Source organism: Anguilla anguilla, chromosome 8 (genome assembly GCF_013347855.1).
Source record: "Anguilla anguilla isolate fAngAng1 chromosome 8, fAngAng1.pri, whole genome shotgun sequence".
Taxonomy (NCBI): domain Eukaryota; kingdom Metazoa; phylum Chordata; class Actinopteri; order Anguilliformes; family Anguillidae; genus Anguilla; species Anguilla anguilla.
In genome coordinates this window covers 13,153,982-13,180,481 of record NC_049208.1, presented here as the reverse complement: position 1 = coordinate 13,180,481, position 26,500 = coordinate 13,153,982, and the positions used below count along the sequence as shown (strand labels likewise).

Genomic DNA, 26,500 nt, shown 5'->3' with positions numbered 1-26,500 from the left:
ACAGAAAACTGTTTTGAAACGGTTCATATTTTCCACGGTGTCTTCCAGATTGTACATGGTTTTGTTTGAACTTCTTATTTCTAACAATCTAAAATATAGTATAAAATGCCATTCATAATGTAAAAGTTAAAGGCATATGTGGTTTTACACTGGAGAACAACCAATATTTTTCTTTTCATTGAGTACTGTGTGATACATGGGTGCCCAGCACAGTAGGTAGTATTCTTTTCTAATAAATGGTTCTGACATTTACTACAATAGCTGCCACTGAACCATGCCTCTTCCCCTCTTTATTTTTGTATATGATAAACCACAAGTTTTCCTGGATCTATTTATTGATTTTTCTTTTTTTTTTTACACAGTGCATCCAGACCAAAGAGTGTTTTATATCATTCAATATCAGTGGTGATATAAACCTGGGAATTCACAGGGACTGTAAACATGTTTGACGTTGGCCTCATATCCATCTTCTATATCTTCCATTAATCCTTTTTTATAAATTTCATCAGGGGTTTTGCAATTAACATTAAGTTTTTTAAACAGTGTATCTCTCACATTGATACTCTAAAGGTCCATCTTTTTATGCTAAACCAGTTTTACCTTATGATAACCTTATCCGCTATCCAAACTGAATAAAAGTTACTGAATAATATCAGATGCGTCTTTTAAATTTGAATCATGTAGATGTATTTTTTAAAGTATTGTTAAATTAATTAAAGCGGTTTTGTGCTCAAATGACTTGAAATGAATCAAAGAACTACAATTTCAGTAAAGACATAATATATTTAAAAAACAAACCTTTTTTTGAGGTTTATGAACTTGAGGTGTACATTTGATGTTACACATCCTGTTATTAACTTGTAGCTCACGGTAACAGTATATCCTGTTCAAACAAATCCTGTATTGTATCAAGATAATAAAGTTAGCTGAGCTTTTCTATGGCTTTACTATTATTCATTGACATGTCTGCAAGAGTGCTGACAGTGGGGGCCCTACATTTTGTTCTAGACCCTGTGCTTATAGCTGTTATTCTCAGGGCTCAAATTGCTGCCTGTAAGTGGCTGGATCTGTCAGTGTCAGAAGAACAGAAATGGATTCAGCCTGACTCACTCAACACTAGGCATGGAAAAAATGGCTATGGCCCATCAAGACATAATAACTTCATTGCAGCTTGGAAATTACTAAGCTGAAACACCACCCCTTACAGAAATGGAACATACTACACTATATTATAAATACGCGGAAAATATAATGATACATAGCCTATATTCAACAGCGGTAGTAAGTATTATATAGGAAGGTGTCTCTTTGCACTGGTGAGAAATCATTACTTTCTAATGACTCAATGATCACAACCACCATTATTAATGTGTGTCACCAACTGTATCTTGCAAACCTATTTCTAGTTTGTATACATCCAGGAGAACATCAACAATGACACCAGAAAAGCGATGGTCTAAAATGACCACTAAAATCTCTAGTGAATTGTCATTTACCTGGAACAGTGTGCCATTTTATGTGGTGGAAATGAAGGCCGGATTGAGAGGGACTCTTCTGCACAATTGAGTTATAACACCAGAGTTTCATTGCAGTTCTGCACAAGTACAACTTTCCTGGTGATATTAATAGCATAAAACCATGGCCAAAAAGAACAGACACCCTCACACTTCAGAGGAAACATCTCAAGTCCTTTGACAGAAGTCTTTTATTACTCTGACTCAACAGAAAATAACAGGTCAATGAGAAGGGCCGACACTATTGATTTTTTTTGTTGAGAAAATTGTATGAGACTGTCAATATGTCATAATACAAATCAGAGGCTGTAACTGGTAGTGATGTAGAAACATGGTATTGACCTAAACCCCCTAAGATCAGGAGACTTTAAACCCCACTGCATTGCAGAGATCTCAGTCCCAGACCCATAATTTTATCAGAGCAAACATTCAGCACTTTCACAATTGCAGTACGTTTTTAATCGCTGGAAATCTGTGTGCATTAACACATTAAAAATGAGATCTTTTTTCCTAATTAATTACTGTTGTACTTGTAAATTCAGCCTGAAATTCAGTGGGAGAAAAGGGAAAAAAAACTGCAAAAATAGCCAAGATTAAAAAAAGGAAAGGTGTTAAACTAAGTGGCATAGCTGAAGCTAAAGATACAGATATGGAACTGGAGCCATAGAAATGTTGTGGCTGCAGCATAATAAAAAAGAACATAAAGATCATTGAAATGGTCAATTAGTATTTGTCACATGTCAAATGATTACATGTCAAATTATTATTTTCTTCTTAATTCTCCACTTTAGGTATTAAATAATCTTTTGGATTTCAATCACCAATGATTTTAAGATAGATCAAACTTTGAACTCTAAAAACAGGTTCACACTCCCCAAATCTTTAAATAGGAAATATCTACTTCAACATGACAAAACAGCTGGATTTTTTAAATCCATTTATAGGACTCCTCTACATACAACTGAAAGCACTTGAAATATTGTTTAACCATTGCATTGGGAAGTCAGTATAACTGACTACTTAATGTCAGTCATTACCAGAAAATACAAGGCACTCAGAGATAAGAGGAATTAAAATCAGTCTCTTTTGGATACTGACATAAATGTGGCATGAAAAAAGTCGAAATTTACTATGGCTTCCCATTTGGATGTTTTATTGTCCCTTCTGAAAATCTGGTTGGGTGTATAATAGCAATAAGCCATGATGATACACTGTGGTAATAGGTTTGGTTCAGCCAAATCAGTTAGTTTAATGTTGCAGCGGAAATATAATCAATGATAAATTGGGAAAGGGAGACCTGCACTAACGAGGGTCTGCAATCATGCAGTGCGCCTTCATTTAGGCTACATGTGGTATAAACACACCTGACAAAGGCACAAAGTGCTCACGCATAGCATTCTCAGAGGGAATGATGACACAGAACTGTGATCAAATACAGTTAGTCATCTTATGACCTCGTCTCTCTGAAACAAGACAAAGTGGAGAAACCTGCCTGCATCCAAACTTGAATGTTCTATTGGTCCATACCAACTATAAGAAAATCTGAAATTCTGTCAGCTCTCAGAAACCCTATATAGCCATTTTCTCTGAAATTTCTCAGCTTCCTTCTCTGAAACAGGCTAACTGGCCGAGACAATGCACAACAAACACAAGAGCTGCAGGAACTGATCTTTTGTCGCATCCATATTCCCTGTTTTTTCTCATGACCTTGTACCCTGCACCATAGACTGTCACTGCATTAGGGCTAAATGTATAATCTTAGCATTCAACAGCACACAAGTGGGCATCTTGTTAAACAGTGCTATTTGTCATCACCAGACATTATTGACAAAAGCTTACCACAATAGCAAGAGCAATGACAGAAACAACTAAACAATAGTTTATCAGTAAGCCCGCTGTCTTTCTCTCGCCCGGCGATCCGCACAACCAGATTATTAAAGCCTTGTTCCCATGAAGCTCTAAAACCTTTAACTTCATATTTCTAAACAGCATGGCAGTCTCCATAATTTCACTGTGATAAGTGATAAGAAACCCCAATTTTTTTTAGCAGGATGCTGTTTGCCAGACACAAAGAAAGATGCACAATGAAATATTCAGTGTTAAATCTACTCTCATAGAGTGCATTTGATCCCTCTTAGACTCACATGAAGAGTTAAATGAGCACTGAGAAGGACCAGCTGACAGACCCTCATATTTCAGTTTGATTATTTTATTTATAACAGTCCAGAGGCTGCTCCCTGCTAATTCATTTCCAGGAAGCATAGCCCTAGCACAATATTACTTGTACAGAAATGTAACAGATCTTTAATTATATCAGTGAAAATCTAAAATAAACTAAAATTCAATATAAATGTGAATGAGTGCATAGTAGATTGCAGCAACCATTTCTATTTTAGTACATGAGCTTTGCAGTAGGCCTACTTTGCTGACATGCTTGAGGTCAAATAGCATGTGAACCTTGCATACATTCGACGCTGCACAATACAGGGAGGAATTTGCATTCATGAAGAAACTGAGAGCGCCTTATGTTATAAAGTGGATTTCAGATTTGCTCATTAGAACAAACTCTATTTGGGTAACATTGAACCCTATTTAAAAAATAAAGGGAAATATCTTGGAGGAAAGTTAGGATTATTTGCCTGGTTCCAGCTCTACAATAGGAAAGGGGTATAATGCGCCAGCCTGGTTCCAGCTCTACAGTGGGAAAGGGGTATAATGAGCCAGCCTGGTTCCAGCTCTATAGTGGGAAAGTGGTATAATGAACCAGGCTGGTTCCAGCTCTACAGTGAGAAAGGGCTATATTGCACCAGCCTGGTTCCAGCTCTACTGTTGGAAAGAGGTATAATGAGCCAACCTGGTTCCAGCTGTACAGTAAGGAAAGGGGTATAATCAGCTAGCCTGTTTCCAGCTGTACAGTGAGGAAAGGGGTATAATGAGCTAGCCCGGTTCTAGCGGTAGAGTGGTAAAGGGGTATAATGAGCTAGCCTGGTTCTAGCGGTAGAGTGGGAAAGGGGTATAATGAGCTAGCCTGGTTCTAGCGGTAGAGTGGTAAAGGGGTATAATGAGCTAGCCTGTTTCTAGAGGTAGAGTGGGAAAGGGGTATAATGAGCTAGCCTGGTTCTAGCGATAGAGTGGGAAAGGGGTATAATGAGCTAGCCTGGTTCTAGTGGTAGAGTGGTAAAGGGGTATAATGAGCTAGCCTGTTTCTAGAGGTAGAGTGGGAAAGGGGTATAATGAGCTAGCCTGTTTCTAGCGGTAGAGTGGGAAAGGGGTATAATGAGCTAGCCTGGTTCTAGCAGTAGACTGGGAAAGGGATATGTTTACCCTGACTGGTTCTAGCTCTACAGTGTAAACATGTGGCCAGACACTCAAGGGAAACACTGCTCTCTAATCCCACACGCCATAACTTCACCAGACAATGCTTGAAATCCAAGGAAGAAAATATTAAGGGCCTCCAAGCCCTGTACCTTACTTTCCCATAAATTAAATCCTGTAGCATGTATATTTTTTGACCAACTGTAGAGTGAATGCATTTTACAATTTACACTGATGTCTTGTAAGCCTGCTGGCTGTGCAACACATGATTCCTATCCTCATAGAGCCTACTTAGAATACTTCTTTTGGTAGTTGAACAGAAAAAAAAATCTTCCTTTTCAAAACTACTTTCAAAACTTCAAAACATTTCAAAGCATTTTGTGTATTAAGGTCTTCTGGGCCAAGGCTAACAACCAGATTCTTTAGAGAGAAACGCACACATCTCTCAGAGATGCAAACTTTGGGTATTTGGATGAGATTTTGCCAGGTTCAGTGCAGAAACGTATATAGTACAGCTTCGGTCACTGTTGGGCTGGTGGTTATTACTTCTCTAGTCCCCAGAATGAATGGAAAGATCCCTGCAAATCAATCACAGCAAGGGCTGAAGACTGGACATGCCTTTGTCTTAGTATTTTATTATTATTATAATAATAATTATTATTATTATTGTTGTTGTTGTTTTTTTGTTAATGCCAAAGCTCCTGATTTACATTCACCAGAAGATACAGCAGCGACTTTACTTCCTGCTAGAGGCAATTGAAATTGTTGCCATGGGGATAAGGCTTCTTCTCTTCAGAGGAGCTGTGGTGAAGATACAAGGCAATAAGAGAAAATTGAAAAAAGAAAAGGAAAGAAAACCATACTTGCACAGAGGATATCATTTAGGCACACAAAGGAATCCTTCGGGATGAGACGTTAGAATTGTGCACATTATTTAGAATCCATTAAGTCTAATCAAGTGTTTGACCAAGAGGTACACAGTGTCATGACCTGCACCACATTAGAAAATGTTAATCAATACGTGGATATGGGATGTTTTAACAGGGATTGAGTAAATTCAAGGGGAAAAAGGACAAGCTACAGTAAATATAATTTTCCAAAAGTTTGACAGCAAACACCACACAACTACAGAAATGAACATAATCTAGGATCAGCTCCTGGCATGGAATTTACGGTATTTACAGTAAGTCAACATTGAATCCTGCCATTAACTCAAAAGAGCACTCTTGGGACATTTAAAAGTTATTTTTGAAAACCTATTTCTAAACTGTTTTGTGGCGATTATTAGACAGTTTATCTCCCATTTACCTCTTCCTCACTAACTGCTCACTATATACCTTTTGAAAAGAACCCATGCTTAGTTTGATAGGCAGCAAGGAGTTTACGAACTGGTGGTGTGTATAGGCCCTTAAAATGAAGGGAGATGTAGAAAGGCCTCAGTGAGAGTAACGGGTGAGCTCAGAGAAAGAGGGCTCTGTGTTTCAGGCGGGATAGAGGCTGCAGTGTACCTGCGCCAGCAAAGCAGGGGTGATGCTCTGCCAGCAGGACCCACGCCACCATAGATAGTTTGCTCGAGGACATCTGCCTCTGCAGGTGCATCAGCGGGTACAGGCTCCAGATGCTTCCCCCCTCCCCCCACCCCCCGCCCTTCGCCCCAGCTTCCTCTTTCCTCTCTCTCCTCTTCCTCCTGAGCCTGCCAAGTTCCCTAGCACAAGCCTGTGGCTGCTGAATCTGGAGGCATGGTCCAGGCACACCTCTGGGATCTGTGGCTTTTTATAAATAAAGAGGAAGAACGTTCCAGACAAAGTGATTAACAAAATAAGGTTGTGCTTCCTTTCCTCTTTCAGCTGTTAATGTCAATGAATCATTTCTGGCCCAACAATTAAATTAAATGCATAAATATTGTGTATGTGATAAAGCCTATTTGATGCCCGTGGGGCTCTACTTTAGTCCAACTTCTTACCACCTCTCATGTACATATAGGCTCTCACAAACAAATATTACTTTAACATTACCACAAAAGTGAACATAAGGGATTATAATACAATATCACTGCATGGCAGTGTGAAATCTTATTAAATCATTGGTGAGTATGTTTGGTTCCAGGGTTGGACTGAATTCTGGTGACATCATATGCTATATCCAATTTGAGAACATAATTCTTTGTAACATATTAAGTAAACCTTTGAAATGTGGTTTTAGAGCTTTTCTTATTTGGAATAAAATTCATTGAAATACTTTATTTGTGGCTAATTTTGACTTTGAACAATAAATTGACTTTATAAGGATTTCATCATGTTGCCTTTAAATGAATTGTCTATAACATTTTGCTCAGTGCTGGGTTTTAAAGAGTGAGAACAATTCATCTGAGACAGATTAGAGAGGCATTGACACATTTGTGGTTTCTTGTCCTCTTTGTAATATTCTGTAATTAATGTGACATTTTGGAGAAGGGAAGCTGACAATCCTTACTTTGATGGACATCCTCTTTTGCCCTTACTGTCCTTGTGAAGCCAGCCATCTTTTCAAAGTGACAAAAATATCTCCTGCTTGAGCAGTACTATAGCAAAGCAATACTATCCATCTTGGATTGGATGTAATTTGCTATCTAAAATGCAATCAATCTCCATTGAGTGTCAACAAAACTAAAAACTATTGACAATTCTGTCCTGGAAAAAACAAGGAGGAAGCAGAAGAAAATGGAGTGAGACTTGTCACTGGAACAGTTAGTGTGCTCCTATTGGTAGTTTGGGTTACAGTAGTTCTATCGGACAGCCAGCAATTGGATATTTTGGAAATGAACTGAAACCCAGAGTAAGGGAAAGCTGATATGGTGAATGGAAACTACATTATAGTTTGCTTGATGGCAGAAAGTCTGGTATTTGGAAATGGGCTCTTGTGTGGAGTCTGTAAACACCAGTGTTTGTGCAATGTATGCTACCTGTCCAGGGCCTAACATGATCCCATAAGTGTTGTGTGGTTGCCTGGGGAGGCATCAGGGAGACAGCGGCAAATTGTTTGGGGACAAGGGACCAGCTGCTACAGAAACTCATTTTTTGGCAATCTTCTGAACTTTAGGGTTTCCGATCTCATTGCAGGCCATTTACCTTCTGTCTAATTTCGTGAGGTTATGTGCTGACAGACTGCGCAGGATCATTTAATATCTCACATCTTTAAATGTCAATGGATTTTAAAGGGTAGGTGGTAGGCAGGATCTGGGCCTGTGGGATGAGCCTGAAAATAGGAAGTGAAGACAGCTGCTATAATGTGCTGCAACTCTTCAAGCAGCAATACAGAAACAGTTTACAAAATTCTTCAGTACAAAACGTTTCTATAAGATTAACCAGTAATAGCTGATGAAGGTAATAACACTGTAATGCAGACTGTTTACCAAATAATGAACAAAACCTTTTTTTTTTTTTAATTTTTCCCTAATTAATTTAATTCTTCAAGTTCATTTAAAATGTTAATTTTTTAAAATATGATAATACATTTAACAGACTGATAACTGTTTCATTTTTCCACGGTATGTTCCGTTTCAGAACTACAAGCATTTGGCCTCATTTTAAAATGCAGGACTGAAATGAGGCAAAATGCATTTCCTGGGTGAGTGAAAGGTGTGCTTCTGGTAGACCGTAATGGCCTCATCTCCAGCTTTTTCACATTTGTCCACCTCAACCCAAATAAATCCTGGCACAGGCTAGAGATTGATGAGACAGGCAAAGTAAAGTCAGTAGTAAAAACTAATATTAGATACACGCTCCACACTAAGTGTGCTAATGCAGTTTATTATGTGTTGTTTGTAATAGATGTAATCTGCATATATTCAGGATTTGTATTCTGATTCTTGATTAGCATATTTAACTTCTATCAGGGCTTTAGTGGTATTACATAAATATATCCCTGCTGCTTTGGGAATGTTGTTTTACATTGTTGCTCCAGATAAGAGCATCTGCTAATTTATTGCAATGTAGTGTGTTCAGAAACATTCTGAGAAACAGAACATTGGCAACAGTAGATGACATGACCCCCTGGGGCCAGAATGAACGTGCGATTTGTTGGGGGTCTTTAGCTTAACAAGCAATGGGTATTTCTTGCTGCGTGGGTCTGACAGCAAGAACTCTAGTTAATAACCGTGAAGCAGAATCAATCCTCATCACATGTAATGTTGCATAGGGTCCATTTAATCCTTCAAACCCAAATCATAGCTTTCAGAAAAATAAGCATGCCACCATCAAGGGAAATGTACACAGCAAAGTTATCCTTTTATGGGGCGTGTGGCAATGCAGTTGGTATTTAAACAGCGCACGAGTCAAAGGGATCAGGTAACACGCGTGTGTTCAGTGCACTCGGGGAAGACCTGAGAGACCGACGTTGAGTCTATAATCCAGACTGACCTTCGCCTTCCTTCAGCGACGAATCAAGAAAAATGAACTCCAACTTCAGGGTTGGCATTACATTTACAATCTACAGGTGTTGGCGCTGGAGGCTGGGCAGATTTAATTAGTATGGGGATAAGCTCCCAACGCTGGAACAATTACAGAAAAATGTAGCTTAGCAGAAACGAATCGCATACGAAAACACAGATGAAGTGGAGAGAGTCCCTGGAGCACAATCGCATCCATTCGACATACACGGAAGCTGGAATGCTGTCATGAAAGTTTATGAGATGTTGCATCAGGACCTTGCCTCTGTATATCCATACATTGCACTCTTTATTGTGATTTAGGGTGAATTAGAAGACAATCATTTTACATTTAACAATATTTTAGTGGTCTCAGTCAAGATTGGCAGATGCACCCTCTATTGTGGGATGCCCACTGGACGTTGACAGGAGAACTAGAATGAAAAACCCAAATTTGGCCTTAACCCTGACTCTCAAATATATGGAAAGGTTCACACACGTGAGATCACCAAAAATTAATTGGAAAAGCTTGCATTGAAAAATTAAAACTTGCATTTAACAGTGAAATTAATGACAGAAGTTGGTTGAATCAAAGTTTAACTTCTCAGTACAAGGTTTGAGTTCTATCTAAAGAATAGGCAATTAATAAGGTAAAAACTGGACACCATAATAGAAGCGTAATTCCTGAAGGAACCATGTTGAGTTCATTAATGTGTCATTTATAAATCAATGTCCATCTATATTTGTACAATTTATCATAAAATAAAATGCTCAATTCCTGCTTGACATTATGCACAAAAGAAGCATTATATTTTTTAAAACAAAATTATCTGCCAATGGAATCATTCCATGCCAAAATAAATTGAGAAATTAGGTTCTAGCAGGATTAGAGATTGCAATTTGATCAACATACCAAAAAAGATACAAATACAAACAACGAAAAGCAATTATACTATATTCCTCACCGTTTTTATTAGTAAAATATATTGAGAGTTAAGAAATGAAGCAATTTCAGTCTCACCTGGCTCTCACCCGAGGGAAACAGACAGCATTTGCATTATGCAATACGATCAATAGCATTTAGCAATGCCAGCAATGAACGTGAACACCGATGTTACGGTATTAATGACTAGTCTAAAGTGCATTGTCTCCTGTCCCTTCTTCTGAAGAAAAGATTTATCAGGCTCTGTTCATCCAATTACTATTCAAACCCAACTAAAAGCAAAATCAATACATGTCCCCGTGCAGAGACCCTGGCTGAAAAGTGCAGACAAGCTTTCTGGATTGTTCTTTCCCCTTCTCCCTTGGGCTGCTGAAAGTGTCTGAGATATACCCCAAACTACTTACCACCCCTCTACAGCCACTTATTTCACCTTGCCTGTATCTGACAGGGGCGCATTTAATTCACTCCTTGCTTCTCAGTGCAGAACAGGGTAGCAATGTTATGGATGTTGCGCTGTGTTCTTTCCGAGTGCAGCCAAACGCGTGGAAAAGAAATTGAGCGCTTTGTTCTTTGCTTTGAGTAATACATTTATCCAAGTGCTAACGTGCACAAACAGAAGGACACACACACACACTCATATCTGCAGGACTTAAAAATAATGCAAACACAAGAGCACACACAAAGACACTCACCCACATATTCAAAAGCATACAATCACAAGATCACACACATATTCAAAAGAATGCAAATGTCTGAGCACACACAGACATGCACACACGCATCCAAAATAATGCAAACACTACTGCACATGCAAACACACACACACACACACGCACACACACACACACACAAATCACAAATGTCAATTAAGAGTTACAGCTTCCCTAGGTATTATTTAAAAGAGTAAATGTTCTGTAAAAAATCCACTAATGAGTTCTGGGAACTTTTCTGGTCTGCTATGAGGTATTGATCCCCAGAATTCAATGACAGTTTCCTAAATTAAATACACTACTATGCATGAAATACAATATAAAAACCCTATGAAAATCTAGGCTGGAATACACTAACAGCGGGGATAACATCTTAAAGAGTTATGCTTAAAAGACATGAATCCCAAGGTCACTGCCTAAGGACACAGGAAACTTCACTGCTTGCAGCTTTAACATTCTCATCAAAATTACAATGTGCAGCGATAACCCTCCTGGAACTTAATCTACTTCGACAAATGAGTTCAATTGGTCTCCATTTGGAAAGATAAGAAGCAAATGAGGGAAAAAAAATTAAACATTCCCCAAAATGATGAGCCTTCCAAATTATTATCAGGACATACTCTGAATAGGACTTTAAATTATTGTTTTAGGATTTACAATAGCTTGCTCATTTTATTTTCTCTGGAAAAAAGATGCCTGAATACATGGGTCCTGAACAAAATGGGCCATTTAGTTATAGCCAAAGCTGGGTGTTTGACTAGGAAAATATTAGCTCAAGTCACAAAGTAGTCGTGGCAAAGTTGAAAGTCACAGAAAAAAGAAAAGAGGCAGAAATCACCGTGTTTTAAAAGCATTCGTTTATTTTAAATTAACCAATAAATCTCATGCTCAACAGTGGGAAATGATAGAAATAACATGCACAAATGTAGCAAAAGCAGTGCTTGACGTTTAACAAAATCAGCAGGCAGCTGCCACTAGTAACAAATACAAGTAAAATGCTTTGATAGGTCGATGCATTTAATCACAACCAGCCCACTATGGAATGAAAAGGCATGCTTTTTTTTCCAACAGAACCGTAAATAGGGGCCATAAAATATCTGATTGCAACAACTGATTGTAGGCTACGTTTAAGTTCATAGTTATCATCCAAAACTGCCAAGAAATCACAGAAAAGCACGCAAGTGTCATGGAATCCATGACGCTTGCGACTTTGTGGCAAACACACAATATCTGCTGTTAATTCAACTCAAACGAGCCCAATAGGGACCATATACACTCGATATGAGACGATTTAACATCAATATTTGAATATGCACCCATAGAAAATTATAGTTGAGCTTGTAATTCACTTGCCAGTAAGCAGCCTAATACACAACAAATTGTTCAGTGCAAATCAACGCACATTTTACTGCATACACATACACAATGCAAAGCATCTGTAGATAGGACTATGTGAAAAGATATGCTTTAAACCAGAAGTGTTAAGTCTATACTGTGTGTGACGCCATACTCAAATGAGTGGCTTAAAAAAAAGTAATATATTCAGTGGTGACCACTGTAGGACACCACAGGTTGTTTTCATTATTTAAGGAATATTGCTACTTTGACACTACAATTCCACTTCTTATTCAAGAAAAAATTATTGAGAACAAGGAGCGCTTATTAGGGTGGCATTCCCACCATGGTCACCGGACCTGAACCCAATCGAACATCTGTGGGAGCACTTGAAGAGGGAAAAGGCCAAACATCAAGTAACATCAACAGAACATCAATGAGAAGTGTTGGGAAAGTGCTAGAGTGAAATGGAAGATGAGGTGCTGCATAAGCCAGTGGAATCAATGCAAAACTGAGTCAAAGTAGTAATCAAGGCAAAAGGTGGTCACAGCAAGTACTAACAATTTTTTACTTGCAATAAATACCTACATTTTCAAACTTATATTAATAAAAACAATTAACTCTTGAATAAGAGGTATAAACATAGTATCACATTTATATTACCCTTGATAAATAATGAAAACAAACTATCCTTAATAGTGTCCTCAGACTTTTGGTCCACACTGTATCTCAGTGTATTTTTAACAAATAATCTAGCAATATATAAACTTGGCATTGATTTGCACAGGACAGAGACACACCTATACGTGTTGCATTTATCTTGATAAAACATGTTATTTCAATATATTGTTTATTCCAAGCGTCTCAATGGTTGGTAGAGACACTACTGTGTGATGCAGCGGGGAGTACCATATTGACCAAGACTCTTCTTTCTCCTCCATCCAGACATTTCCAATCCACCCAATGGGGTGCTTGACCACCCACAGCGGTCCACATGGTCAGTACTGCAGACCGTGGGCAAGGTAGCGTCATCGAGATCAGGAGCTTTTACTGAACGCACTACCCATCAGCTTCTGAGCTCTGCTTTTGGTAATAATAAATAAATAATACAAATCTCTATGACAGACAATGAAGGGGCCTCCATTAAGAAACCGAATCAGGCTTTCAGCACTCTAATATACCCTTGGATTAAAAGGTCAGGCAGAGCTATTACAATAAGATGACAATCACGCTTTACATTAAGGGCAACTTCACAAGGCCTGACAGCTATTCTGACACTCTGTATAATACCACACTGGATAATAAATGGATGGGGAAAGTGCAGCTGTTCATCACCAAAACAAGCTTTCACAGTAAGTCAGGCGTCTTTCGAAATAAGATTTGAGGGCACTTACCAAAGAAAGGGTCGCAGGCAAATCAATCAGAACTCAGGATTTTGAGGGACAAGAACAAAGGGTAAACAAGGGTAGGTAAAGGTAAACCCGGACATATTTCTCATACTTCCAAATCAGAGTCACTAGAGATTAATTGAAAAACCAATTAGGAGAGCATCTGAAGTATCTCAGCACATTCATGGCCAAATTCCAACAATATTTTTTCTTTAACCCTGAGAAATTAATTTAATCAAATCCTAGGTGATTTTTTTTCCAATTCTCACGTAATAATAGAGGTTTGATAGATGTGCAAGAGTTTTTTTTTCTTTCCCCACAATGTAACACTCACTCAAATTACTAATAGTTTAGAACAAAGCGGACTGTGGTTGGACTAATTCTGGGCATCAGTGTACAAAACAATAACCTTCTGCATTGTAAGAGAACTGTAATCGTAAAAAAAAAAACGTTTCAAGAGCATTCATGATCTCATAGCAGACTGCCCAAGACCAAAGAGCTTTAATTTACTATTGCAAGTGAATGACAGTTTAATATATGTGAGGTCTTTGAGAATGGCATTGTGATAAGACAGAAGTCATGAATAATTTCCTGTTGCAGAGAATCATGGTTGCACTGCAACCCTGCCAACAGTGTCAAAGAAAAGTTCTCAAACAGAAATCTTTAAAATAGCAGCAACCTGGCTTCAAACACTTGAGGATATTTAATGTTTGAAGCACCTGGCCATTTCAGTAAACTATAATAAACATATACATGATATCTGCATAATTCACAATTAATGATAAACCATAACATTTTCAGTGCTAATTTAACTTAACATTTAAACAAGTCCCAGGGTGATCAAACGTACTGTTACCAGAATGGATTTCACACTAAATGTTTCACCAAGAAGGTTGTGGGTTTGAATCTCGGCTTGGGGCCTTTCTGTGTGGAGTTTGCATGTTCTCCCCGTGTCTGTGAAGGTTTCCTCTGGGCACTCCGGTTTCCTTCCACAGAACAAAAACATGCAGGTAGGCCAATTGGAGATTCTAAATTGCCCACAGGTATGAATGTGTGAGTGAATGGTGTGTGTGCCCTCCGATAGATTGGCAGCCTGTCCAGGGTGTTTTCCTGCCTCCCGCCCAATGCACGCTGGGATAGGCTCCAGCCCCACCTGAAACCCTGCTCAGGATAAGCGGGTATAGATAATGGATGGATGGATGTTTCACCATATACAATATTACTATCAACAGGCACCAAAAAACGTCATAATTCCCAGAATGCAATTTTTGGCAGAAACAGTGAATGAGGTTCACACTTAATGGCGGTATAGCTAATGCAAATGATTCTTTATTAGTGTGCTACTTTATTATTGTTAAATTTATCCACTATTCACACCCTTTTCACGCAATCTTTGAAATACTCAGTGTACGGATCAAAAGGCAATCTCAGAATTTAGGCACAGATGTTGCATTTCTAATAGCCTATCCTGTTAAAGATTGCTGCAATCATTAAGTCACCATTTAAAACAGTGCAGTGCACAATGAAAATGACCAAGAACACCTTTCTCTCAAATAACTGGCTCCACTTAGAGACTTTCCAATGCAATAATTCAAATGAAAGTATCCATGTGAACATTTGAGCACCTTTTGTGGGCAGAATGATTAACCGTGACATGCGGTTAACTGAAAGGTCACTTCCATAATAAGGCTGTGCGATTGGTGCATCACCATTACAATTAATTTTGAAGACTTATTACATTTCCACCCACAACCACCATCACCTCCACCCACCTAAATTCCACAAACACCTCATGTCAAATTCTGCTTCCTTTCATTCAATTTCAGGCATCCATTATTCAACATAGATGGTTATTATTTTATAAATGCATATCATGACTTTCACTGACAGGTTCCCGGTAACCAATTAAACTTAGAATAGAATTATGCCATTAAAGTTTGTCGGTGGCACATGCCGAATCTTATCATTGCAATAAACTGCTAATGTTCATAGTGCCATCTGAAAGTACGCATTTACAGATTTTAAATCTGTTTCAATCATGGTATGCTTTTCTTCAATTAGAAAAACTTTCAAGAGGGAGCATGAGATTGAGGTATGAATGTGTACATAGTAGCTAGTTCCACATTGGGCACAAAGTTGGGCAGCATTACATTCTTGTCAACTAAGGATCCAAAACTTCTTCTCTTTTCTTCCAGAAAGCAAAGATTTCTCACCAAAATCATGTTTTTCATACTTACAATTTAATATTTATTTTCTAAGAAACAAACACTTTGTTTAAATACACAATCAAACTACATTATTACAAAATATGTTAAAAGCAATTAAGGTTTATATATAATCAATGTCATTTATAAATGCTTCTCATTAATTTGTTGGATGAGCCAAAACAAAAGGTTAATTAGTTATAATGTAAACTAAATCACTTCCAAAGTGTGTTAAGAAAAAAGTCACTTAAACTTTTGTCAAGCATCTCCACAGAAAGGAGTATTGACAGTGATCTGCATGTTATCTCATCAAATCTGACAACAACATGTTTGTTCCCCCCCCAAAGTATTAAAAAAAACACGTGCTGCTTATCAATTATTTTTTCTTAGCACTAAGGTATGGTTGATCTTTGCACATCGAGACAGAAGTCCACTGTTACCAGCCAACATAGAACATGCATTTGTTCTGAGGTTGAAACACTGCCAAAGATCTAGGCCCAGATTCAATCAACTGTGACCTCAAATCATTGTGTCCTCATCTTTACTTGCAACTAAGGTGTTATTTTTAAATGTCCATATTTATATTGTTAAACTACCGAACTCACAGCAGCTGTAATAGTAAAAAATAAAACATTTTATTTCAAATTACAAACAAACATTCAAGTTTATTATTCCAATTTAAAGACAAAAAGCGCATGGAGGGTTAGACTGAATTTGGGCCTTTTGCTGCACTGTGCTAACCCAAACAATAATAAACTACAAAGGCATATGGTTGACCATGGATTCGCTGCACACTTTCACAATGATATTTTGACAATTTCCAACAAAGGCATTTAGAAAACATGAATACATATTTCCAGAGGCCCATCCACACCTCAGCTGTCTAACTCCGGATGGGCAGCCCTGGACAGCAGGCACGCATATCAGTCCACACTCTGCTGGTCAGAAGAATGGTGGCAGACAGACAGACAGATCTGCCAGAAGAAATGGCAGTCTCGTCAAAATGCTTCCTTTCAGCAGATGTGATCTTCGTAGCCATTCCCCTACTGCCATAACAAGCCCTAATCATACCTCCAGCCCTACCGAACTCAATGGAGTCCAAGCTGCGTGTAGGGTTCCGGTAACTCTGATAACTCTCACCCTGCATGATGTTTAATTGGGATGTCACATCCTTGAACAGGGTTACTCATGCCTTCATTATGCTTGCTGGGACCAATTAGAAGGACAACACATTCTTGCACAGGTTAGGCATATCCCTTGTTTTTTGAAGGACAATTTATTTTCATTCAGATCTTTTCTCTCTCTGTTTACCCTCAGAACCCAGCAAAGGCCCAATGCCTTTGGGATGAAGTGACCATGCAGACATGAGGCAACAGGCAGCATATTCAGTGAAGTCATGCAGTCATCCAGTACCCTCTCTCTCCACAGGGTTTCTGACTGATAGAGTGTTTACTTGCTCTTTATTTTCAACAAAAACATATTTTTCAAAAAGTCACCCCTCCTACCCCCAACAGGCCTTCACTGCAGCATTTTCAGAGCTGAGAAGAGTCACTGAAATTGTGTTTTCTCCCAGACACCTGAAAAACCACTGATGTCCTTTGGCTGGCTTGGAGCTTTTCTGTTTGAGGGCTAGTAGTGAAGTAACCACAATGAGGTCCATAGAAAAAGGCGAAAATGTCAATGCAAATCACTGAGTGAAAAAGCTCCTTGACTCAGCACAGAGGGTGACGTCATCAGGATGGACAGCCTACCACCGGAAGCCCAACGCTAATCATCATAGGTGTTCAGGTCTGTGAAGTAGGCGTTAGCGTAAGTCTTCGTGGCCAGGCGGGGACTGAAGTACTTATTCCGCTCCTCTAAAATCAAGTTGTTTTTATTGAAAATCTGTAAATAAAATGGAAACACCTAATCAGTGTCACTGGTCCTGCAGAAAGGGGGGTTTACTGCCAGGATAATGGCTTGCATGACACGTGTCAGTCCAGTCGGGCAGTCAGAGATCATGCATTTTGAAATAAATTTTTAAAATTTGTATAATTTTCTTTTTTGTTTGGAAGAATGCTCGCTGCCTAAAGGTCTCCAAAATTGATTTTTTTGAACAGAGAAAACCATTTTTGCTGCTAAATGTAAATGTAATGTAACTAATAAAACACAGGTGGAATATTAGTGACATTTTCATTTATGCAATACAGTGATAATGGGAATGAGCACAGTTCAGTTATTTTGCCCGATTAGTTGATGGTTATAGGACCCAGAAATGCATCAGTTTGATAAAGCAAATCAAGAAAAAGAAAGAGGACATCGTACAGAAAATCAGGTTGGCGACAACCAAAAATGAAGAAAGAAATGTATGATCACACAGTGAGTCAGGGCTGATCCAATGACATGAAATGGGATGCATTCTGCAAATAGAACTCTAAGCAGACCTGCAGCCAATCAGAAGCTCTCGGGGAGGGGGGGACGGAATACGGAAGAGGTCAGACAGGGGTCAGTAGTTAGTAGTAGAAAATCTCCCGGCCACTGGACGTCCCAATTTTAGAGGCCAAAGGAGGGCGCATGCTGTGGTCATCCGGGGGCAACAGAACGGACACATCAGGCTGTGAAGAGGAAGAGGAATGGAGGAGAATGACCCACTGAGTGAGTTTGCTGCTTTTATTTTACAGTGTCTGCAGTGTGTCTACTGTGTCCACAAGTTTGTGTACAGAGTAGGCGTAGTTGTGAGCGGATGTACGAGAGAAGGGAGAAAACCAGAGAGATACGTTTGAGCGTGTGTGTGTGCACGCATGTGTGTGTGAGTGTATGTGAGCATGTGAGTGCATGTAGGAGCTGTCCATGTCAGGACTAATTAGGGAATCATATGTAGGCCAGGATCAGTATTTTCACCTTCATGAAATAGTATAGCAGGGCTGCTGGATGAAATTTCAGGTGGTTCACTACTGCTATACCCTGGAACCACTAGTACCAGACATGAATTTTCTCAGTGTAATTTATATAGGCAGTTACATAAAATGAAGGCTATTTAGTTTAAGTGCCCTGGTAAAGGTAGTATACCACGTAAACAAACATGATAATGTGATAGTGGATCCATTTGTTAATTTGGACAGAGGAAGAGAACTTTGAGAAGCCCCAAAAACCAGGTTCCTAACCCAGTCAGAGAACAGGGAACTGCCCACAAAACAATACATCCAACCGAAAGGAGTCTTGCCACTGTTGCTAGCTGCTGGTATAAATGAGCTTTAACAGTGAATTGCATTGCATGCTGGCATAAACACAACTGGTATTAATTTTAGCCAAATAATGAATTAAAAAACAAAAACAAATGTAGTTGCAAACTGTACCCACGTAATGAATGGGCACAGTTTAAATTAATTTAGCACTGAAATGAATAAAGTTGTTAAATGCGACTTATAAAAATCAAGATTGAATACCTCTCAGCTGTGGATTGTACACACCATTTTTTATCCATTTAGCCACCATTTATCATACAGTGCAATAATTCCTCATGCAAGCAACTGCCTAAAGACTAAGACCTCAAATCATTCAATGCAACAGTTTGTCACCCAACATATCATAATAATTCATAACTGAGTAATGTTGGACGTAATATAGTTAAAAGTTGTATTCTGTATCAGAGCATTCTTTGACTGCAGTTTTTGTTTAAACGGCATATAAATTATATAAAAATGTAGTCTGCAAAAGTAAGACACGTACTGCATTATAATTTCTGCATCATCAGAAATATTTTTTACAGGGCAAGTGAGTTGATTGGTGTGATCTCGACAGGCCAGGTCTCGACAAGACATTTGTTCACTTTATAACTGAAACTTTAAAGTTTCACCACAATATTAATCAGATTTAGAACATATACACGATACCTTTTTGGCAAGGGGGTGTTCCCAAATTTCTCATCACTTCATCTTCACTTTCATATTAATCTCTACAAGTTTTTTGGCTACTCATCCATTCAACTGGTGGTATATTAAAAAAATATACTTTCTTCACTTAGCAATCAAATAAATTGCCTGGAATTTCATTACGAAAAGTCTAAATAATGGGTGGGGGTAGAAAAAATGAAAAATGTATCTGCTAAGCTGAGGATGAGTATCCCCACAGGCACTGTCATATCTGTACAGAAATGTTTCTCATCCACAATGTGATGAGCCACAAAGATAGCGAGCAAAGTTGGTCAGAAGCACTTACTTTATGTATTTGACTAGAGCAGCAGTGTAGGACACTGCTTACATCAACACAATGACATAATGTAAGAGAGTGGGTCGACACAAAACCCCATAGTCATCTCCCATCGGTCTCTAGCGCAGACATTCATCAGGAACGCCGCTAAATCCTGACAACAACTGACCTTTCGTGTGATTGATTTTTTTTTAAAAATTTTAAGAGCACCCCTTTCCCTCCTGAGGAACTGACCTTCATGGCCTCCACAGAGTCATACTTATCCAGCTTGTTGATGTGGTTGGTGACACTGGTGTTGAGCGGGGTGGCAGTCACGGGGTGGATGACCGTTGCATCGTGGGATTGCTGCTGATAGCGCTGGCAGTAGGTGTAGACCAGCAGGGTGGACAGACAGCCCAGGATGCTGCTACTCAGACCCACGGCCAGCATGTGGAACCAGTTAAAATCAGCTGCACAGGGCACACAAATACAACACATTTTAATTCAGCTAAAACAGTTTACATTCAGAGAGTCCAGAGAGGATGAAATGGGATCCATTTCTCCATCAGAGTTGATTTAACACTGACCATTTTGCATTCAAACTCCTTAAGACCTTCTGTAGATAAACAACTCAGGGCCCGTGAATGTATGCAGATATATGCAGTATATTGCTTTCTGTTTCTGGTCAAGAGGCATAAGGTTGGCTTTGAATGGCTTCATAAAGTGGTAATACCACATATATAAAGGTGTTGTGTATAGTTCATATGGGTCTTATTAAGTTAGGTTTAGCAGGATTCCATTTGTTTTTGTTCTAATTTTGCATTCAATGAACATGCATTCAGAAGCTAGATTAATTTCATATGATAATGCATAATCCCATAGGACACCATACATATTCATTTAATTAGCATTTCCACATTACATTAATAAAAGAAAAGTTGAACCAAACTATAATTTATCTAAATTGCATTGCGTCAATACATCAAATTGAAAACCACGTCTCATGTGGTAAGTTTAAAAATAAAATACATTTTTAAAAAAACTGACAAGGAACTTCCAAGTGAGGCTTTGAAAAATGAGTTTCTTAGCTCTCATAATGCTCGTCAATTGTAAGGCCACACGCACTGCACCAGAAGTGACAGTTAAATGGAATGAGAACCAGGAAAGATTCCAGTGCAGAATGTTTATGTGTTTATGTTAATGTGAAACAGAGCTGTGAAATGTTTCACTGCGAGCTTGTTACAAATGAAATTGAGCCAAATAAAACTTGCTTTGTTTTTTCACTTTTATTTTTTAATGTTCACTGATGGACATCTTTCTCACAGCTCCTAGTCAGTTAGAATTTTGCAAAAACTTTTGCAGACCTTTCCATCAACAAACAGTATCACGCCAATCCAAAATATAAAGTTGGACCTAAGGGTTTTTGTGAATGTACATGCGTCAAATTTATTGACATCTCTGAGCCAATGTATCCATCAAAAGGCAGCAAGTATCGTGGTATAAAAAATAAAGAAAACCTGGGGAGATTTGTTCAGCCAAATCAAGCATTTCAAGCTAGCATTGCCACTGGCATCTAATTACATGGAGTTTGCTTGATAAATAATCAGAAAACTCCTACCCTGGGTGTCATGTTGTTGGTTGTTAATATTATTACCTGGACAATTTCATATTAACTTCAAGTTCCTAATCGATGAATAGTTTAAATGACTGAATGGTTAATAACCATTCAGATAATTTTTCAGTTCTCTTGTGTGTCCTCTGCAGAAAAGAAGTAAATAATAACAAAATACATATTTTCCCATTTTCCTGTAAATGATACAGCTGATGGGGGCTCAAACACAGCTGAATAGAACAGGGAGACAAGAGGAATTTTACCTTCACATCGTCTCTTTTCCAGACTGGACTGTGCAATGGATTCTGGGAAGGGAGAAAAAAACAGAAAAAGACCTGGTCATTATCATTACTATGATAAGTCAAAACATAAAGTCAATTAAACAGATTAACAACCACTGAACTTCAGTGCATTGCTGTGCACCATAGCCCATTAACAAGCAAGAAGTGACATCTTTTTCATGAAGGTACAATTACAGACAGAATGGTGCTAGTAGTGCTGAGCATGGCTATTTACGTGGCCTAGAGATGATAAGCAGATTAATCTCAATTAAAATCTCAATTCGTTCCATTACAATTATGAATCAATTCTTGCCCACACTGTCCAGTGCTAATGGTAGCTTTCCAGATTATCTGCCTGATATTATCATATTCACACTGCACAGAACGAGAGTTCCACATGGTGGCTAGAGTGGTAGTGAATGCTAATCAGCATTAAAATGCACCTGATACATACACACATACACACACACACAGTCTGTGCAGTCGTGGTGACTGACCTGGGATCAGGTTGGAGTCGTAGGTGCAGGCCCGGGTCTCTGTGCTGTTCCCTGTGCACTGGCTGCCAGTGGGGAAGAGGATGTTGCAGTGGCGAACACGGACCTGCACGCCAGTGGGCTCACACTGGGACCAGCGTGACCATGGCGACCAGCTCTCTGCCAAGGAAACGCAGGGACGCAGCCTCAGCCAAACACGTGTGTACACAGACATGTGTGTGTTATGTGCATGTGTGCATGTGCACATGCGTGTGTGGATTTATGTGCATGGATGCAAGTGCATATGTGTGTGTGTGTGTGTTTCTGCGTGTGTATATGTTTGTGTGTATACTGTGTGTCGGTGTGTATCTGTGAGTGTATGTTTCTGTGTGAATGCAGTGTGTCTGTGTGAGTACGTTTGTGTGTATGCAGTGTGTCTTTGTGTGTGTACGTTTGTGTGTATGCAGTGTGAATGTGTGTGTGTGTACCTGGACAGGGCTGGGTGTTGCACAGGGCTTCCTCAGTGTGCAGACCCAGGCAGATGTCTCCACCGTAGGCAGCAGGGGGGCTGCTGCAGGTCCGTGTGCGCGTGTAGTGTCCCCCTCCACACGGCAGGGAGCACCTAGACCAGGGAGACCAGCACGACCAGCCACCATCCACTACGAGAGCGAGGGGGAGAGAGAGAGAGAGAGAGAGAGACAGTGAGAGAGAGAGAGAGAGAGAGAGAGAGAGAGAGAGTGAGAGAGAGGCACCTAGTTAATGGCAGTGAGTATCTATCTATATGTGAGGGTCTACATATTTATGAGAGATGTTATTGAGGTCACGGTCGAGAATGGTTTTAGCTGGTGGAAATGAATCTCAGATTCCAATTATGAACTGAGCTCAACAAGAGTCCTTGATGCGTGTGCAATTTTCTGAAATGACGACACTCGAGCTTCATCAACAGCACTCCACAACAAAATCCAGGAAGTGCCATGCAATCAACCGCAGACCCACATCGCATCACCGCTGTGTGATGTCACAATGGTGCACAGAGTTTGTGGAGGGGACGTCTCACCTGGGCAGGGATTGATGTTGCACTCCTGGTACTCCAGAGCCGGCCCCAGGCAGGGAATACCCCCGTATCTGGCCTCGGGGCTGCTGCAGACGCGTTTTCGGTTCCGAATGCCACGCCCGCAGTCCCGGCTGCACTGGGCCCAGGAGCCCCAGGGTGACCACCCGCCGTTGACCATGGGGGACGTGATCCGGCTGGACCGCAGGAGGTCTCCTGCAGGCAGAGGCATGGATGGGGTCAGAGAATCAGGCACAGGAGGAGGAGTCTGCTTCTCCAGCACATACAGCATTCTGCAGCTGCTCTTACTAAGAGGTTATTCTGTGCTAAGTGCCCATGCACCAGATGGCAGTAAGAAAGAAAACACAAAGCAGAAGTTTAGAAAATGAATCTGAATGATGTGCAGCACCATCCACTATGTCTGGAGTGCCGCTTCTACACGCCATTTTAAAAAACTCAGTGTACTTTGAGGGGAAATAAGAAAAAAAAAATATTCCAAAGAAAGATATAATATATGTATTCTAAATGAAAGGGCAGTCCTTTGCATTGTAATTGTATCCACAGCTCCTGGAGATGCGCTGGTCTTACACAGCAAGGCATATTACACGCCGAGTTAGCGGATGGCAGCCCACAGCAGGTACGTATTGATTTAACACGCTTCTGCACCTTTCTCCGGCCCGACTCCTCAGCGGGGATGCAGCCCACCTTGTGAGAGAGCCCTGTGCGAAGGACGCTGGGAGCACCGCTGAATTATTCATTACAGGTCAGGCGGTGACATCATCGCCTTCACCGGCGAGCGCCCCGCCCTCCCCAGTGCGCTCATTGCCCGGGAGACAGCAGGGCGACTTCTCAATCTGCTCACACCTGGACGAGCCGCGCGGGTCACCTGGGGTGAGGGCTGCCGTCAAGGCCTACAATAAATCTGAATCCCCCCGACCGCCCCTGGAGGGACCAGAGCGAGCATGAGCACGCAACTCAAGCAGGCCGCTGATGCTTTCACTCTGCGATAAAAACAGACTACTGAAACTTTTACTCTGAGCCGAAACCCACTGCTATAACTCATGAGCTAAAAAGGACTGCCAACATCTTCATTCCCAGTTAAAATGGACTACTGACACTTTCAATCAGAACAAAACTAACTATTGATGTCCTCGCTCTGTCAATAGTCTGCTTTAGCTCAGTATCAGGACATCAGTTGTTAGTTTTACATCAGACTGAAAGTGTCAATAGTTTGTTTTAGTTCATTTTAAAAACTACTGATGCCTTCGCAGACTAATGACACTCATTTCAGAGCTAAACAAACCACAGATGCAGAGATAAAGTAGATGAATGCAGATGTCTTACTCTCAGCTATAAAAAAGGCTACTGACATCTTCAGGGTGGACATGAGAGGATGGATAAAACATACTGCTGATATACTGACTTAATATCTATGTGAGAATGGTATGTCTTTATCCACTGTGATCTATATTACTTGCAAGGCATCACACCTACATGTTCTATATGTATGAAGATGTCATTTAAACTCAGAACATGAGTGGGCAGGTGAAACAGAGCATGCAGCCGATCTGTTAAGAGAGGCCAATATTAAAAGGCAAATAAAAAATAAACATGTTTTCCATATGAAAATCTCATTTCACAGCTTGGACAAATAATGATCACCACCACAGCATGTCCTGTCTCAGTTGTTCCAAAACCCAGATCAGTAACGGGGAGCTAAGCCAAAGGACCTTGTGCACAAAACCGTAAAATGAATTAATGGCACTTGTAGATCAGGCAGCATGATTTACAGTCTCCAGTACGATTCCCAGAGCAGTCAAATATCCTGCCTGAAAGCCCCAAGGAAGCCATTTCAATTGATTAGCCAAATGTCAATTAAAACTCTGTAATGCTCCCTCACTGGTGGCTCTGAGGATTTGAGGTCTGTTGTTTAGTGCCTAGCCAATACCAAGCCAAAATGAAAGGGGTATAATTGCGAAGACAGGGTGTGTGTGTGTGTGTGTGCACCCAAGGTTGGTCAAGAAAATGATGAGTAATGTTGTGCCTGTGATCCTGGGTTTGACAGCTTTTACTGAAGAACAGAGAGCAGAAGTACATTAGTCTGGTTTTCTCCCAGCCCGGGAAAGAACCAACAGCGCTTGCGGGTCTGGGCCCAACAATTTCACAATTTTAATAACTACAACTTCCATTTTTTCATCCAAAATTCAACCCTAATTAAGAAAAGGTTTATCACATTGCTGCCTCACAGGTTTGGACAATGGCCCCATTTCCATTGAGGACGAGACCAGAAACAAACAAAAGAGAAGGGCCTACTGGCTGGATACAGTGCTGTGAAACAGTGTTTTCCCTTTCCTGATTTCCTCTATTACTGCATATTTGTCACACCGAATGGTTTCAGATCTTTAGACAAATTGTAATATGAGACAAAGGGAAACCAAGTAAACAAGACATTTAAACAATAATTTCATTTATTTAATTATAATTTTAAAAAAAAATTAAAGTAATGAAAACACCTGTATCACCCATTTAAAAATGAATTGCCCATTTAGTAACTCAAACAAACAAACTTAATCTATCATTAAATTCAGCTGATTGAGCATGATCAGGCTTTATTGCAGCCAGCCCAACAGAATCTAAATCTCACTCACATTGAACCTTACCATCAGTTTGCATTTCCCTTTGCCCCATATTATATTTAGTCTAAAAACCTGAAACCATTCAGTGTGACAAATATGCAATAATAGAGGAAATGAGGAAGAGGGCATATACTTTTTCACAGCACTGTATATCAGTCAGGGTGCTGTGGAGAAACTGCAGTCTACCATCAGTGTGAGGGAAAGAAACTAATAGAGGTTTCAGGACTGTCTTTCTCTAGAGTGCTTTGAGAACCCTTCCTCTGAAGAGAAAAAGGTAATCATGTTCAGCCCAGGAAGAAAAGAGGACTAAAATTACAAGCACCATCATCAGTAATGTCCTTTCAGTCCTTTTTTTGCTGAAGTCGCTCCAGCACACAAACCTAAAGGACAGTGCATGAGCCGTCTGAGCCTTGCGGTAATGACTGCGATGATTTCTGCTCCACACCTTCATAACAGAAGCGCCATT

At 39.8% G+C, this 26,500-nt stretch overlaps 1 protein-coding gene across 2 annotated transcripts in view; it reads right to left on the bottom strand.

Annotated features, from left to right (window-relative positions):
• Positions 1-15,828: 15,828 nt before the first annotated feature.
• Positions 15,829-26,500, bottom strand: part of LOC118234393 (semaphorin-5A-like) — a 62,650-nt gene continuing 51,978 nt past the window's right edge. The window contains exons 17-23 of one of the 2 annotated variants that reach the window (XM_035430890.1): positions 23,405-23,614; positions 22,836-23,006; positions 22,372-22,527; positions 21,857-21,898; positions 20,237-20,451; positions 18,238-18,408; positions 17,563-17,698 (exon numbers count right to left, since the gene is read on the bottom strand). In XM_035430890.1, coding sequence (XP_035286781.1) covers positions 18,307-18,408; positions 20,237-20,451; positions 21,857-21,898; positions 22,372-22,527; positions 22,836-23,006; positions 23,405-23,614 — 896 coding nt within the window. In that variant the 3' untranslated portion in view covers positions 17,563-17,698; positions 18,238-18,306. Of the gene's footprint in view, positions 17,699-18,237; positions 18,409-20,236; positions 20,452-21,856; positions 21,899-22,371; positions 22,528-22,835; positions 23,007-23,404; positions 23,615-26,500 lie in introns of both variants that reach the window. The other variant, XM_035430889.1, reaches the window with a different exon arrangement.